This window comes from Neovison vison, chromosome 11 (genome assembly GCF_020171115.1).
Source record: "Neovison vison isolate M4711 chromosome 11, ASM_NN_V1, whole genome shotgun sequence".
Classification (NCBI taxonomy): Eukaryota; Metazoa; Chordata; class Mammalia; order Carnivora; family Mustelidae; genus Neogale; species Neogale vison.
In genome coordinates, this window is record NC_058101.1 from 142,992,650 (window position 1) to 143,007,658 (window position 15,009).

General features: G+C 38.2%; 1 protein-coding gene across 4 annotated transcripts in view; it reads left to right on the forward strand.

The window, feature by feature from the left end:
- LRBA (LPS responsive beige-like anchor protein) overlaps positions 1–15,009 on the forward strand; it is a 731,946-nt gene that overhangs the window by 670,435 nt on the left and 46,502 nt on the right. For 3 of the 4 annotated variants that reach the window (XM_044224882.1, XM_044224883.1, XM_044224885.1), the window contains 2 exons: positions 7,403–7,492; positions 11,655–11,847. In XM_044224882.1, coding sequence (XP_044080817.1) covers positions 7,403–7,492; positions 11,655–11,847 — 283 coding nt within the window. The remainder of the gene's footprint in view (positions 1–7,402; positions 7,493–11,654; positions 11,848–15,009) is intronic. The other variant, XM_044224884.1, reaches the window with a different exon arrangement.

Here is a 15,009-nt window from a genome sequence, read left to right on the forward strand (position 1 = left end):
CCTGTAAAGATAACCTAAAGCCAAATATGTTAATAATTATTAAAATTGACTAATGGTTAGATGGGGATTCACTATCCTATTCCATAATAAAAATTTAACATAATCAAATTTTATCATCTGGAACCAAAACTATCTAGATGAAGGAAAGTTCTTAAAAACAAGTTAGGCATTTGGTAGAGTTTATTAAGCTACCTTTTTACCATTCCACTTTCCTGAATCTTATACCTGTGTTTCCTGTGATTTCAAACCTTAGTTGTACCTCTAAATTTCAATTGCTTTATACATAAGACTGAAGGGAAAAGTGAAGAAAGAGTGATAAGTAAAATTACTTTAAGAGGCTTTTTCAAGTCACACATATCCCCCAGTTTCTCACTTGGCTCTTAAGAATCACTGTATAGTGAGACATGGATGCATTGTCATATCCATCAGCTATTTTGGGGTAAAGAAATGAGAATTATTGTTTTCATTGATATCTTGCAGATATCTTTCCCTGAAAGACTGGTCTCAGGAATAGCAGTTAACAGCCTTCACTTACACTTGCCATTCTTTCCCTTGTCCACATTTTGCCCTTGTCAAGAGCTGTGCTATTGTCTCAAGATTGATTTTGTCCCCAGTACAAACCAATATGTGCATAAGGGTCTGGGTGAGCTTGCTATGTATAATAGGCACTCAGTACACTTTTTTGTTGTAAGAGTACCATGTGCAAGGGACTGTTCTACATGCTGCACACTACTCAGTTATGTTCTCACACTTTGTGGTAGTACAGTTGCAGAGACAGACTAGTAATTATTAAAAGTTAAAAACACAAGGAAGCTAAATCAAGTGTGTAATCAGCAATATGAGCAGACTATAAGATTTAGGCAATAGTACACCAAAAAGGTGGAACTCAAGCAGGGTTTTCTAGAGAGAGAGGGGTAGGACTCAGGAAATTGAAGATAAGGGTGACCATTCTAGAAGGGGCAGTCACATGAGAGAAAATGTAAGGCAGAAAGAGCTGATTATATTTGCGTAAGAAAAGTAGCCTGATGGAAAAAGAACACTGTATGAAGGAATTGGATGAGGGAATAAAAGTTAGAGATGTGGGAAGATATTTATTGCCTGACATTAGTCCTTTACCTTTTAATTACTGGAGATTAATTGAAATCATTTGATCAAAGGAACATTGTGTAAAGGAGAGTTTGGGAAAACTCAATTCTGCGGGATACACTGAAGGAAGAAATTAAATTAAAGAAGAAATTAAACCAAAGAGACTAACGCAATCCTCAATACCTGAAACTTATAGGGAGCTGGATTCAGAAAGGGGTGAAGGATATGAGAAACTATAAAAGCAGTGATTAGATGATGGAGGTTACAGGGAAGGCAGAGTTTAAATAAAGTGGAAAATAAGACATCTAAAAAACAAAAGAAGTGGTTGGGTCTAGGACTTAATTATATATGAAAGGAAGAGGTAAAATTTTAAAATATCAGTAAGAATTTGAGCAAAAAGAAAGATCAAAATAGGAGTCAAATCCTTAACTAAAGAATGCTAGAATAAAATTAGTTTTCCCAGATTTTAGATATGTTAATTTTAAGTTCGCTGAGACGTACCATGCACACAGTATACATAGATGGCCATTAGGCAACAGTGTAAATGGACACTTCATAAAAATCAGTAATCCTTTGGCTTTAGATTTGAAAATCTTTCCCATAGAAGAAAAATTTGAAGTCATGACAGCAGAAAAAAATTCCAGGGCAGAAAGTGTAGATGGAGAAATTCAGAGTGCTAGGAAAGAATTTGTAGTGACAAGTTGATTTGTGGATGAGAAAGAGTGGAAGTCTGCAAACAACAGAGAATAAGGTTAGAAAACTAAGCTGGGGCAAAGCCATGAAAGCCACAGAGAGAATGTGAAGAAACTAGGCTGTGATCAACAGTGTAGACTGCTTCCAAGATTAGAGTGACTGAAAAATGGTAGGTGAGTTTTAGAAACAATGAAAAGAATCTAGAACTGTCAGTTGATGATGTAAAGTGTGACTACAAGAGTTGAGATTATAATCATTACCTGACAGTCTTACTCCATAATTTTCACACTTGAAAAAACCCTTTCTATTCTGTTTTTATCACCAACAACTCAAAGGTTAGTCAAGAATTAAAGTATTTGTGCCTAAGAATTCTGTAGTCTTTTTAGATGTTGGGGAGACTTGAAAAGAAAATTATTATTTAACCTGTGTGGAATAATACAATTTCCATTCTGTCATTGAGAGAGAATAATCAGACCATCATATTACATGACTTGAGAAAGCCTTTCCTGAAAGAGTTCACTCATGTGCAAGTTCTAAAATTTTAAGATTTTTCAATAAAAAGTGTTAAAAAGCGAACATGGTAGGGTGACTCAGTCGGTTCAGCATCCAACTCTTGATTTCTGTTCAGGTCATGATCTCAAGGTTGTGAGATTGAGCCCCACATGGGGCTCTGCACTGGGCATGGAACTTCCTTAAGATTCATTCTCTCTCTCTCTCTCTCTCTCTCTCTCTCTCTCTCTCTCCACCTCTCACTCTACCCCTCCCCCCTGCTCATGTTCTCTCTCTTTCTCTCTAAAATAAAAGGGAAAAAAAAAAAAAGAGGGGCACGTGGGTGCCTCAGTCAGTTGAGTGTCAGACTCTTGGTTTTGGCTTAGGTCATGATCTTGGGTGCCTGGAATTGAGCCCCAGATTGAGCTCCACCCTTAGCGGGGAGTCTACTTCTTTCCCTCGTCCTCCCCACTTCCCCAGCTCGTTCTCTCTCTCTCTCTCTCTCTCTCTCTCTCCCATTCTCTCTATCTCAAATAAATGAATAAATCTTCAAGAAGACATAGAGAGAACATTGGTATTTTTGAAAGTTGTCCTGCCATCAAATACTTTTCATTTCAAAACAGTGTAAAGTGTGAAGCAGGATATGTAGTTATAAGACCATTTACATTAAATTTGTATCTATAATTAAGATTTATGTGCAATAATTGTAATTATCCTTAGTTTTTCTCTAGTAGTTAATGTTATTTACCATTCTGTGTTTGGAATTCTAACCTTACAGCTTTCATATCACTCTATCCTGCTCCCTGACTCCTAACTCCTTTCTCCTCTGCTTTCTTCATTAGTTCCTTATAGGATATCTTAAATATGAGTATTTCCCAAGGTTCAGTTCTAGGTCCTTTTTTGCATGTGTCTCATGTATTTTCTTCCTGGAGCTTAACCGGTGAGTTTCAGATACTGTGCCAGAGCTCTAGGATTTCTTAAAATTGTCTCAGGAGCTTCTAAGGAAGTTTAGTAAGGATGGCTTTGTCCACTTTTAAAGTAGATGGCCCTATACCTATGTTTTTGATATATTAGGGGTTTATATGATACTTCATTTGAAAAAAGGAAGTCATTTCTGTTGCTTAAAAATACACACATATAGACAGGGAAAGAGAAGGATCTAAAACCATTGACAACATTAAATTACACCTAAATCAATACTGATCTTTGATGTCAGAGCCAATCTTGGGATTTCTTTTGCTCATTGGATATCTCAGCATGGGTAGGTGGCTATTACTATCACTTCAGATTCCACATGTCACATAAAATATACTTCCTTATGGCACACTAGTTCTCCAACAGAAACTTACATTTCTATCCATTTTTTTACTACTCTCTAAAATATGCAAGTTCAAAAGAAAAAAGAATTGGTCTGTCTTTTCTTCATTCCTCAAAGTCATTGTTCTTCAAGACCTGCTGATTTTTCCTTAGTCCATAAATATTTATCCCTTTCTTCCAAATACCACAGATTCTGTAGGGATTAGGGTATATAGTCTCTTTTGTTTTGGACTGGTCTGTGGACCTCCAAAGAGATATTTTTGTCTCTGGGTGCTTAGCTCTGCAGTATATTTTGAAATCTAGAGCAAGATTTCAGTTTCTTTAATAATATGTTCATCATTTTCATTATTCACTCCTGAAACATTTCTTCCTTTCCTTCCCTATTTTAGCTGTGTTAGATGGGGATCGTGCTTAGTGCCAAACCTAATAATAATGCAGCATTTTATTTAGTGCTTTGTATGTGTTAAGTACTATAGTTAAGTACTTTGTAGGTATTATTTAGTTTTCCAGATAATTCTGTGAACTAGGCATTATTAGTATCTATTTGGTAGATGACGAATAGAGGTTAAACTATTGCCCAAAATCACACAGCAGAAAAATAGCAATGACAATACTGTAGGCCATGTGTGCAAGTTTCCTCTTCCCTCCCCCTCTCCTTCATTTAAATAGGGGAAAAGACGTGGGGACCGTTGGGCAAGGACCACCAAAAGCAGCAGTAGAGGGTAAAAGTGCTGCCTTTCCCAACTGGTGTTATAAGAAATTTAAGGGGCACCTGGGTGGCTCAGTGGGTTAAAGCCTCTGCCTTTGGCTCAGGTCATGATCTCAGGGTCCTGGGATCGAGCCCCGCATCAGGCTCTCTGCTCAATGGGAAGCCTGCTTCCTCCTCTCTCTCTGCCTGTTCTCTGCCTACTTGTGATCTCTGTTCAGATGAATAAATTTAAAAAAAAAAAAGAAATTTAAGACTCATATTCATAAACTTAATCCATCAATTCATATATTCTATAATAGCAGTGCTCCCACCTTCTTTCTGACTATCTCTAGGCTTCAAGATTTTTTTTCTTCAAGATTATCCTGATGTTGATCATAAATTGATTTAGCCCCATCAAAAAAAAATTTTTTTTTAGAAGTTCTGAAATGATCCTAGCCTGTATTCTTTGCTTCCTCTTGGCTCCTTTTCTTGTTCTAAAGTCTAGGACCAACCTTATCTCCTACTACATAAAACCAAAGTTACCTAGCTATGCTACTCTAATTGTGCCCGAACATGCTTGGTGGTGGTGGTGGTGGTGACAATAACAACGATGATGACGATGATAGAGATACCTTATTTATTCATTCATTCATTCAATTGTAGATTCATGCTTTTTTTTTAATTTTTTAAAAATTTATTTATTTGACAGACAGAGATATCACAAGTAGGCAGAGAGGCAGGCAGAGAGAGAGAGGAGGAAGCAGGCTCCCTGCTGAGCAGAGAGCCCGATGTGGGGCTCAATCCCAGGACCCTGGGACCTTGACCTGAGCCAAAGGCAGAGGCTTTAACCCACTGAGCCATCCGGCACTCCTCATGCTTTTTTTGTGTGTGTGTGTGCTCAGTCTTATCCCCAGACTTTGGTATCGTATCTAACAGATAAGAAGAAAGGATAGCTTCAGAGCATGAGCTCTAGAATCTTGCTTTATTAGGTGCAAATTTTGAGCTGCCATTTAATTACTGTGTGACCTTGGGCAAGATATTTAAGTTCTTTGTGCATTATTTTCATTATAGATACAGATGGATATAATAAAGGGCTCACATCATATAGTTTATCTTTTGTAAAGATTTATTTATTTCTTTGAGAGAGAGTGTATATGCCCATGTCAGGTGGAGGAGCAGAGGAAGAGCAAGAGAAGCAGACTTCCCATTGAGCTTAGAGCCCCACACAGGGCTAAATCTCACAACCCTGAGATCACAACCAAAGCCAAAATCAAGAGTCAGATGCTCACCTGATTGAGCCACCCAGGGACCTAGACTCACATCATATAGTTTAAAGATTAGTTGATATAAGTTAATAAAACACTTCAAGAAGTTCTTGGTAAATAGTAAGTACTAAACAAATATTTGTTGTTATTATCGGCCCTTAATGAGTATATAATGAGTATATAATATATATAATGAGCCTTAATGAGTATATGTTGACTGTATATTGAATGTCTAATCTACTAAGCACTTTGCTTTGTTTTTTACATGATTATCATTTAACTCTTAATAGAGCATGATGAGCTGGACGCTACTATTACCTGGATTTTTACAGGAGAGAAGATCGAAACTTAGAGTTGGTCATTAAGTAACTTACTTAGATCATAATAGAGCTTGTAAGTGGTACGCATTGAGGATTTGAACACGGTCTGTTTGACTTCAAAACGCATGCTGCTGCCATCATACCCCTCAGCTTTCACAGATGGGCTTTCCAATTTTTTTCTGCCTAAGCAAGTCATAGAGCATTCCTTAAACTTATTGGCCTGACTATATCAAACTGCTGTTTAACTTTCTGAGTACCTTTGTCCTGCTTCCCATATTGAGAATACAGTCAAGGGCAGATTAACATTAAGACCTGATACCGCTATATGTACATAGTTGATGATTATTGAATGCATAAATGAATGAATCGCTATCATTGTTTCTTACAAGTTTTATTCTAAAGGACTACTAGTGGTGTCTTCAACAAATAAAAAAAATTAATACTAGAAAATGATTATATTTCCTTGTTTATGATACATTAATTGCTACAGTCCTGCAGAACAGACAAAAATTAAGTATCTATTTTCTTAGGGATTAAGAAAATAACATGATGAACATATATTCTTTTATGAATTTGAGAGGTTTCCCTCATTCATTTAACCTGGAAGTTAGAATCCTGACTGTTGTGGGGGCTGAAATAGTCTTTCTATAGCTTTGCTTCCTTCTTTCTCCTCACATACTGTATTATTTATCCATTCACCCAATTTAGATAGATCAGGTTCTTGCTCACATAGATTTTGTATTTTAGTGAAAGAGAAAGGCATACACAAGTAAAATAAAATAATTACAGACAGTGATAGCATCTGGCATTTAGTAGTTTTCCCATGATGAAGGAGTTCTTGGGAATTGGGAAGTGAGCATCTGTGCTAGGTCCACAGGGAGACCCATGGTAAGAGAGTGCCTTGCAAAGGGTGCACGCACACAGCTTTCAGAAAGGGCATGCACATGTTTCTTATGTTTACCGAGTCCCTGGCTTAACTGTCTCATGCTTGGATGCAACATATGGCTTTTACTTTGTTGTTTCGCCACCTAGGTTCAAAGAGACTGTCAATAATAATGCTCTTCCTATGGCAAAAATAATAGCATCAAGCCATTTTCACAGGTGCTATGTTTCTTTTTTCCTCCTTTCTACTTCCCAGGGTGAAATGGGGCCTAGAATCAAAGCAGCAATAAGTTTTTCTCTATACCTGTAAAAGATTAGCTTTAGTCATCAGAGATGATGCAAGCAGAGGGGGGAAAATGCAAGAAAACAGAGACGAAGCCAAAAAGGACAATTTCGGACTATAATAGCTGGTTTCTGTTTCATATCACAGAGCAAGATGAGAAGGTTTTGTAGCATTTTATAGGAACAGCTTACACAGTACTAAAGGATGACCTCACCCTCAGTGCCCTTGCCAGGTGCTTAGACCCACTGTGAAAACATAAAGTTGATTTTCAACATGAAATAAACCAGAAGTATGGAATGACATTTTCAGGTGACAGTTGTGGTTCTACTGCCTATAATTAGCACCTCTTAACCCTCAAACTTGCCCATGCCTTTTTCAGGCTGTTGAAGCTCAAATTCGAAGTTTTGGACAGACGCCTTCTCAACTGCTTATAGAGCCCCATCCTCCCAGAGGTTCTGCTATGCAAGTGGTAAGTGCTGCTTACACTCTTCTCATTTCTTGCCTCTCTGAGGCCATGCTCAGCATTCATGACCGTGTTTTGTTATACCTGAGATTCTCTACCACATCTGAGTCTGTTCTTTTTATGTGATGTATGTCAACCTGCTAACAATGGGAAATATTATTGCATGCTGTCCTGGAGTCTTTGGAAAGGTAAACATTGCTCCAGTGCTCTAGGATCTCATCAGTTCATGTTCTGTGTTGCAGAGTTAAAAAGTCTATAACTGTCACATATCCTTGCCACAGGATAATGGCTCTGGACCCAGGATGGATGAGTTTTCTAATTTGATCCTATGCATTTTTAGATTAGTTTTGCTTGTCTTTGTTCTTTATGTCCCAACATGTTTTTCAGTTTGGCAGTTTTAAAGCTAATCCTAATGTGTAGGATATTGATACTGAGGATAAAGGACCACAGCAAGAAGAAAAGGTGGTTTGGTATACCTTACCACCCTGAGCTTACTCCAGTGATTTTGATTGCTCATGATTTTGAGGGTTAGATGGGCATTTCTTCTGTTCTTCTCATTTTGGCTCCCTCACGCACTACTCTGGGGTGGGCTGAGGTGGCCAGACCTTCTTCCATGTGGTTTTTCATCATCAAGGAGGTTAGCTCAGGCTGCTTTCACAGTAGGAACAGCGTTCCAAGAGAACACTTCTACAGGACTTCTTGAAACTTGCTCTTGAACTCACATAAATCACTTACTCCACGTTTTATAGGTCAAAGCAAGTCAAGAGGCCACCCCAGAATCAGGAGTTGGAGACTGTAGAATTTTGACCAATATGGCAAGGAGACAGGAGTGAAGAGAGCAAGATCTAGAGATGTGACCCTTTCACCCCTGGCTCTCTGTTTCTTTTCTTCTTTCCCTTTCCATCTTGCCGTCATCTTTGTGTCTTTTTCCCTTTCACCCTCTTTGTCATCTTCTTTCTCCTTCCAAACCTTTTTCCCTTCTTGCCTAGTTATATGAGTTGGCCATCGCAGTAAACTACAAGCATTTTTTAAATTATTTACATTATGTTTTCCCCTAAGCATTTTTAAACAGGTGAGATCAGATTTAAGTGAACATAAAGGGTAACTTCAGTAAGCAGAAGATTACATAAAAAACAAACATTTAAGAAGAACAGTGTAAGATAATGCCATCAAAATAATAAGAATGATTTATGCTTGTGGTTTGGAAATAGTTTTGGTAATAGTTTGTCAGTGAGACTCAGGCTATTATGATGGTGGCACATGGACACTCACCTCCACTGCTCCACTGACTTTTACCTGGTCAGACTTGGAGCAAGGAGGGAGCTCCTCCTGCTAAGCCTCTCTCCATGGCGAAAGAATCTATTGAGGCAGTTCAGCTTCCTAGGATAGGAAGACACATGCTCATATGAGGATGGGATACGGTCTTTCTCATTATCTTTATCCTCTGAATTGAATTCCTGAACTCCCTTATAGACTTGTGCAAATTGTGTTTTCATGTTACATATACGTGGGTGGGAAAGAAAGGTATGTTGGAGAGAAACCAGAGTTGTCAACAAGTGTACATTTAATCTGGGACAACGGGGTGAAATTTGGCTTGCGGTTTCCCCCTTCTACCTCAGATGTGGCTCCCTGGGCACCCAGGACTAGAGGAAGGTTTGTATCTCTTAACCCCTGCTTTACCCATTGTCCAGCTCATCTATAGCTGTTGCTATCACCGTAGACTAGCCCACTATGCTGCAATGTGCTTTCTCTTACATCTAGTGTTCCCTATCCCATACTTCTCAGCCAAGGATATGATGGAAATCCCAAGAGTTTCCCACTGCTTGCCTGCATTGGGAGCACTAGTCAAGACGGAGTATATAGAAACAGGCTGGAGGGACACCTTGTTATAAAAATGCAGTAGGCAGTTCTGGATATGATGTTTGCGGCTTTCTGTGGAAGTGGCTTGTCCTTGCCATGTGGCTAAGAGTTAGCCTACTAGAGTCACTATGTAAGCAAGACATTATTCCTACACATTAAAGATTTTTCTGTGTTTTTTTAAGGACATAAACATCGGAATTATTTAATTTTAGTCTAATCGTATTTACAATAAGTCTGTTAAACTCAAAAATAAGTATCAACTTCCTTTCAGTGACACTTTATGATGTATGTTATATTCTTTCGTCAAGTTTATAAATTGATTTTAGTAAATATTATTTTTTTAAACTACATAATTGAAAAATAAGGCTTGGTACTCTGAAACGATGTTCATTTCCTTTTCCCAGGACTTCTTCAAAATTAGCTTGTAGGCTGTTGTGTTTGTTATTGCTCATTGTTTCTCATTTTTGCCCAATTTCACAGAGTTCCTTAAAAACTGTCTAAAAGGTTCTTTGTATAACAAAAATTACTAATTGATATAGAGGTTTTAAAAATCAAAGGTCCAAATGCTTATTGTTTTTACTACCATTCAGATGAGTCCTCTACCCACCCCACCCCCCCGCCACATCAACCATCAGTGCACCCCACCCCACCACACACACACACACACACACACACACACACACAGCAGAAATTAAAGCCACCTCGTGCTGCGTTAAGTGCATGAGCCATAATATACACCAGGTGTAGTAATTAGCAGGCACACGAAGGCTGCCTATTTGTCTGGTTTTGCTGCTGTTGCTGTATCCCCCTGTGTTTTCACACCATCAGATAGTTGGATTTAATTGAGGCCACATCAGATGAGGCATTACTGACACCTTTAATTGAATGAGCATCCAGGGAGGATTAACTCATAATATTGATTGGCTTTTAGCCACTTGCTCAGAAGGGTGTCTGGGTAGCTTATTAGTTGCCTTTATTTACACCTTTATGCAAAGAGTGCAAATAGGAATTCTTAGTGCAATATGTTTTTCTAAGTACTCTTAATAACTTTTTTAAAAGGACTGATAATAAAAATGCAAATGTATTTAATTTTTTATTAGCAGTTCTGAATAAATACGTGTTAAATATATGTGCCTACACATTTACATATACCTGGTGTTTTGAAATATGGCAGTAGGAAAGCAGCCAGAAGCACTTCATCAAAGTGTTTCAATTGTGAATGATACTAATCAGCTATTAGAAAATAGACATGGTAGAAGAGGATTGCTGGAAATGCACAGTGCAATTACTGTGTGATAGCATACTACCGCAACATATAAATAAAGCCAGTAAATCACAGTGGTGTTATATATGTCTTGGATTATGACATATGAGTTGTAGGAATGTTCTAAATCCTTAGTAGTCTTCGAGATTTATTTTGTGCTAGTTATTAGAACAGACAGTGTTTTTTGTTTAACATCTTCAATTACTTGCTGCTTTTGAAAGGAGAAATCTAAAGTCTTAGGCTTTACTTTTAGGTTTTTTGGGTTTTTTTTTGTTTTTTTGTTTTACCGAGAGAGAGGAGGGGCATCTAGGTATTTCTCTTTATCCTTCACTATAGCAGAAATGAGCAGCATTTGCATTATAATAGGGCAGTGTTTATGACTTGGTACACTATATAAATATATTGTTTTTACAAGTACATTTAATTATGTGTTGCTTTGAAACACCTTTATAATTAAGTTTGTATATTATGTCTGTAAGTTATTTCTCGACTGTAATAATACACATGCTGTATAACTATTGTTTATAAGTATGTTTATTTATCTCTTTATTATTTCTTTATTTAATTGTCAAAATCTTCATGCTAACTCAGCACAACTTTTTATGATCTTTGGAAGTTACCCTGTCTGACTTTTGTACCTATTGCCTATCCTCATTCTCTTTTTTTTTTTTTTGTACGTGACATATATTAGCAACTGGAATGGTTTAATGCAATCTCCAATACTTTGCCTACTTAGAATCTAAATCACATCATTTCTGTAGTCCTTCATGGGAGTGGGGTGGGGAAGGGAGTAATCTATGGATTTTTTAAATGTTTTTGTTAATGTTATCCTACTTCAGTCACCAAAACATTCAACTAAAGACATACATGAAAAACAAGCCAATCCTAATTGCTGTTTCTATAAACCTTTCTGCTCACCACACTCCCAGTTGCAACTTGTGTTAACATAGTCTTTCCTCTTCTTTTCCTGCACCCTCTCTCTTTCTCGTCTTCCGTTGTCTTTTCCTTCTTGTATATTTGGGTCTTGTCATGCCCACTCAACAGTATCTCCTCCTGCAGAGTCCATTGATGTTCACAGACCAAGCCCAGCAGGATGTTATCATGGTCCTAAAGTTTCCCTCCAACTCCCCTGTCACTCATGTGGCAGCTAACACCCAGCCTGGCTTGGCGACTCCTGCTGTGATCACAGTCACTGCTAACAGGCTCTTTGCCGTGAACAAGTGGCACAACCTTCCTGGTAAGTAAAAAGCTATCATCCTGCTGCATAGTACCTGCTGAACACTGTAGAAAGATACTGTAATATCCACTTCAGTATGTTATGTCTCAGCATTGAAGCTTTTTGATTTCAAGCATTAGTCTGAATCAAAATCTCTAATAGCTTGAAAGGCTTAAAGAAGTCCCATCTGAGGCATAGGATACAAATGTTAAAACATAAACTATTCTTTGGCATCTGGTGGTTTGTCTTTATTCCTTTTAGATAAATATTATTTCTCTATCTTAATATAATTATATTCCTTATTATGTCCATAGATAGTATATATTTATTTATCTTATGGTCTCTTTTTTTCCACTTATCATGTACTCATCACTTTTGATTGTCTACTTAGGTGCCTTTTTGTGGATGATGTCATAGTATTTGTCATGGATAATAGAAAAAAGAACATGTAAATTACACAGCCAAAATACTACATACCTATAAGTACATTCTATTTTTCCATTAAGTGTTAGGGTAACCAATGGCACGATATTGAAATAACCATTAGAATCATAAACCAAAGTTTGAGGAGACCAGAGAGTTCATCTACTCCAGCCCCACGTTTTACCAGTGAAGATACTGAACCCCAGGGATCTTGCCTTGTTTAGTATCACATATGGCCAGTCAGTGGCAGAGCCAGGTTTGAACCCAAGTCTTCTGACTTTAATTTTATGATCACCCTGCTATGATTTATTGCCTCTCATTAGAACAGGAATGTTGAGATCTGGATCTAGCACTGTTCTTTTTGGCCACTACTTGGAAATTCTGTTTTTAAGAAGGAAAATCTTTTAAAGTCCTGAGGATTATAGGGTTTTTTCCTAGCCATTGTTTTAGGTAGGAAATTTTAGAAGATAGATTTTAATAGTCTGATAACTTGTCATTAAATCTGTAAAGTGTGCATAAAGTACTGCTCATTATAAAACCTGAAATGGTTGCAAAAAATATAAGTTCTTCAACAGGGCCTAAGCTCTTCGAATGGAACAGAATTGAATTGACATTCAAGCAGAAACTTGGTGTACTGACTGTTCAGTAAGGTTACCCATCATGAAGAATCTGTGGTTGGTATCAGAATTTATTAAATAAGGCCACTTTCCTGGCCATTAGAAAGGAAATGAATGCCCATATTTGATTAGAGAATAGATTTCAGAAAAAATAGAGAAGGTAGAAATCGAGGCAGGTATATCTTATCTTTATTTTTAGGTCCTTTTATTCCTTTTTCTTCCAGTGAACTTATCTTACAGTGGTAAATGTGCATACAGATGACATATTTTGGAACTAAAGATTATCATTTAACAGATGTGGTTTTTGGATTCTCTGGTACCACATGTTAGAGGAAGAGCATGCTGCTGGTGTATTCTATCAAATACACCAGAGGACTTACCTTGTCAGTGTACACTTACTCTCGGAGCTGTGCAGAAGCCCCGGTGTGTGGCAGCATCAGGGCCAACACGAAGGATGCCTATCCTGGGGGCTGTTTGTGGCCACTCTGATGCCAGTTCAAACAGAGTGACACCATGTGTAAGGAGAAACAAACCTTTTCAGCTGGTGGAAAGCCCTGGCTATTCTCTGCCACGGTCTTTCCTTTAGTCTCACCAAGGGCAAGCTCAGCAGGAACGGAGCAGACACCACCCAAGGGCTACTTGCCAGGCCTCCAGCCGATCCTCTGAGGGTACTGATGATGAGCTCCTGGCACGCCCATCGCCAGCAAGCCCATTTCCCTGACTGGAAAACTTGCTTCTCTTAGTACTCGGTTGTCGGGTGTTCTTTTCCCTGCTTCCAATTTTTCCAGAGATATGTAAAGTACCTCAGGGGCAGCATTCCTCTGCCGGACTAGCACTCACTGTACACCAGCAGTCTGCAGCCCAAGCTTACCGCTCTGTGAGAGGAAAGCTTGGAGGACTGCATGTTTTCCCAGTTCTTTGCCTGTTTTTCTCCCCAGTGAGCCTTCTTTGTGTCGGTGCTACTGAGGATGAAACCTCCCCATGAATGTCTACGATTCATCATTGCTGATCTGTCAGGGGGGAATGTCGAGTCCAATTTTAGGCAAGCAGGCTTGAGTGAAAGAATCCAGACAGACCCAGAGAGCTCCCCGCCTCAAAATACCCATAGACCCTAATTAACCAATGGGCTACTTACAATGAGGCACAGTTCCCAAAGAGAGGAAGATTCCGTGTGTTGCCGTATCCCCTCACTTTCTCCCTTTAAAAGCAGCTCCCACCCACTACCTCTTTGCGGACAGTCTCTCCTCTGCTCTCCTACCCACCACTGCCCTCCAGCATATTCAATAAACTTCTCCTTTGTTCTGCCTCAGGTGAATTCTTTCACCTCCCATGCCTTTGGCTTCCACTCTGTGGATAGTCGTCCCCCATTTGGGGACCCCTACAATTGAGAGACACCCATTTAGACACAACTTGTACCTTGTGTTTTGTTCCCACACTCTGGCTCTGCAGTCTGACACAACAACTCCTCACCAGATAAATACATATGGGAATACACAGGTAGTTATCCTTCTACAGTGTGATCTCCAATTCTGAGATTATACATACACCTAAAATATTAAGCATCCATTTTATTAAATCTGTGTCCCATTTCAAGTATGTTTATATAAATCTGATCTTTCATGCTATCTTGTTCTGTCTTTCCCTTGCCTTAATATGCCTTGATTTAAAACAAATGTCAGGAACAAAAATGTCAGAAATCCCTAACAGTCTTTCTACATTGAATATCAAATTCGTGTTATGCTACTTTTTAAAAAAATTTAGATTCTGGTCCTTTTCTAAGAAACTTTATTTCCGTAGTTTGTTCATTAGACAGCTAGCTCCTGTCATTTATTTCAACCGTTTCTGAGTCCTGATTTAAAAAAAAAAGAAAAAAAAAAAAAGCTTTATTTTTCCTTCTCCTTCACAGGACTTTACAGGGCCTGTGAACAAAATAACAGAATAGCAGCTAATGTTATAGAGCATTTTCTAGGTTTTACATACTGTTTTAATCACTTTTCATGTATTAACTCACTGAATTTCCTTAACAGTCTTAGGATGTAGGTTATATATTTAGGTTGAACCATTTGAAATCGCCTCTTTATAGTCAAAATGTCAGGTATTATTAATTCCATATTGTTCAGTCTAACCCATTTTACTGATCAAG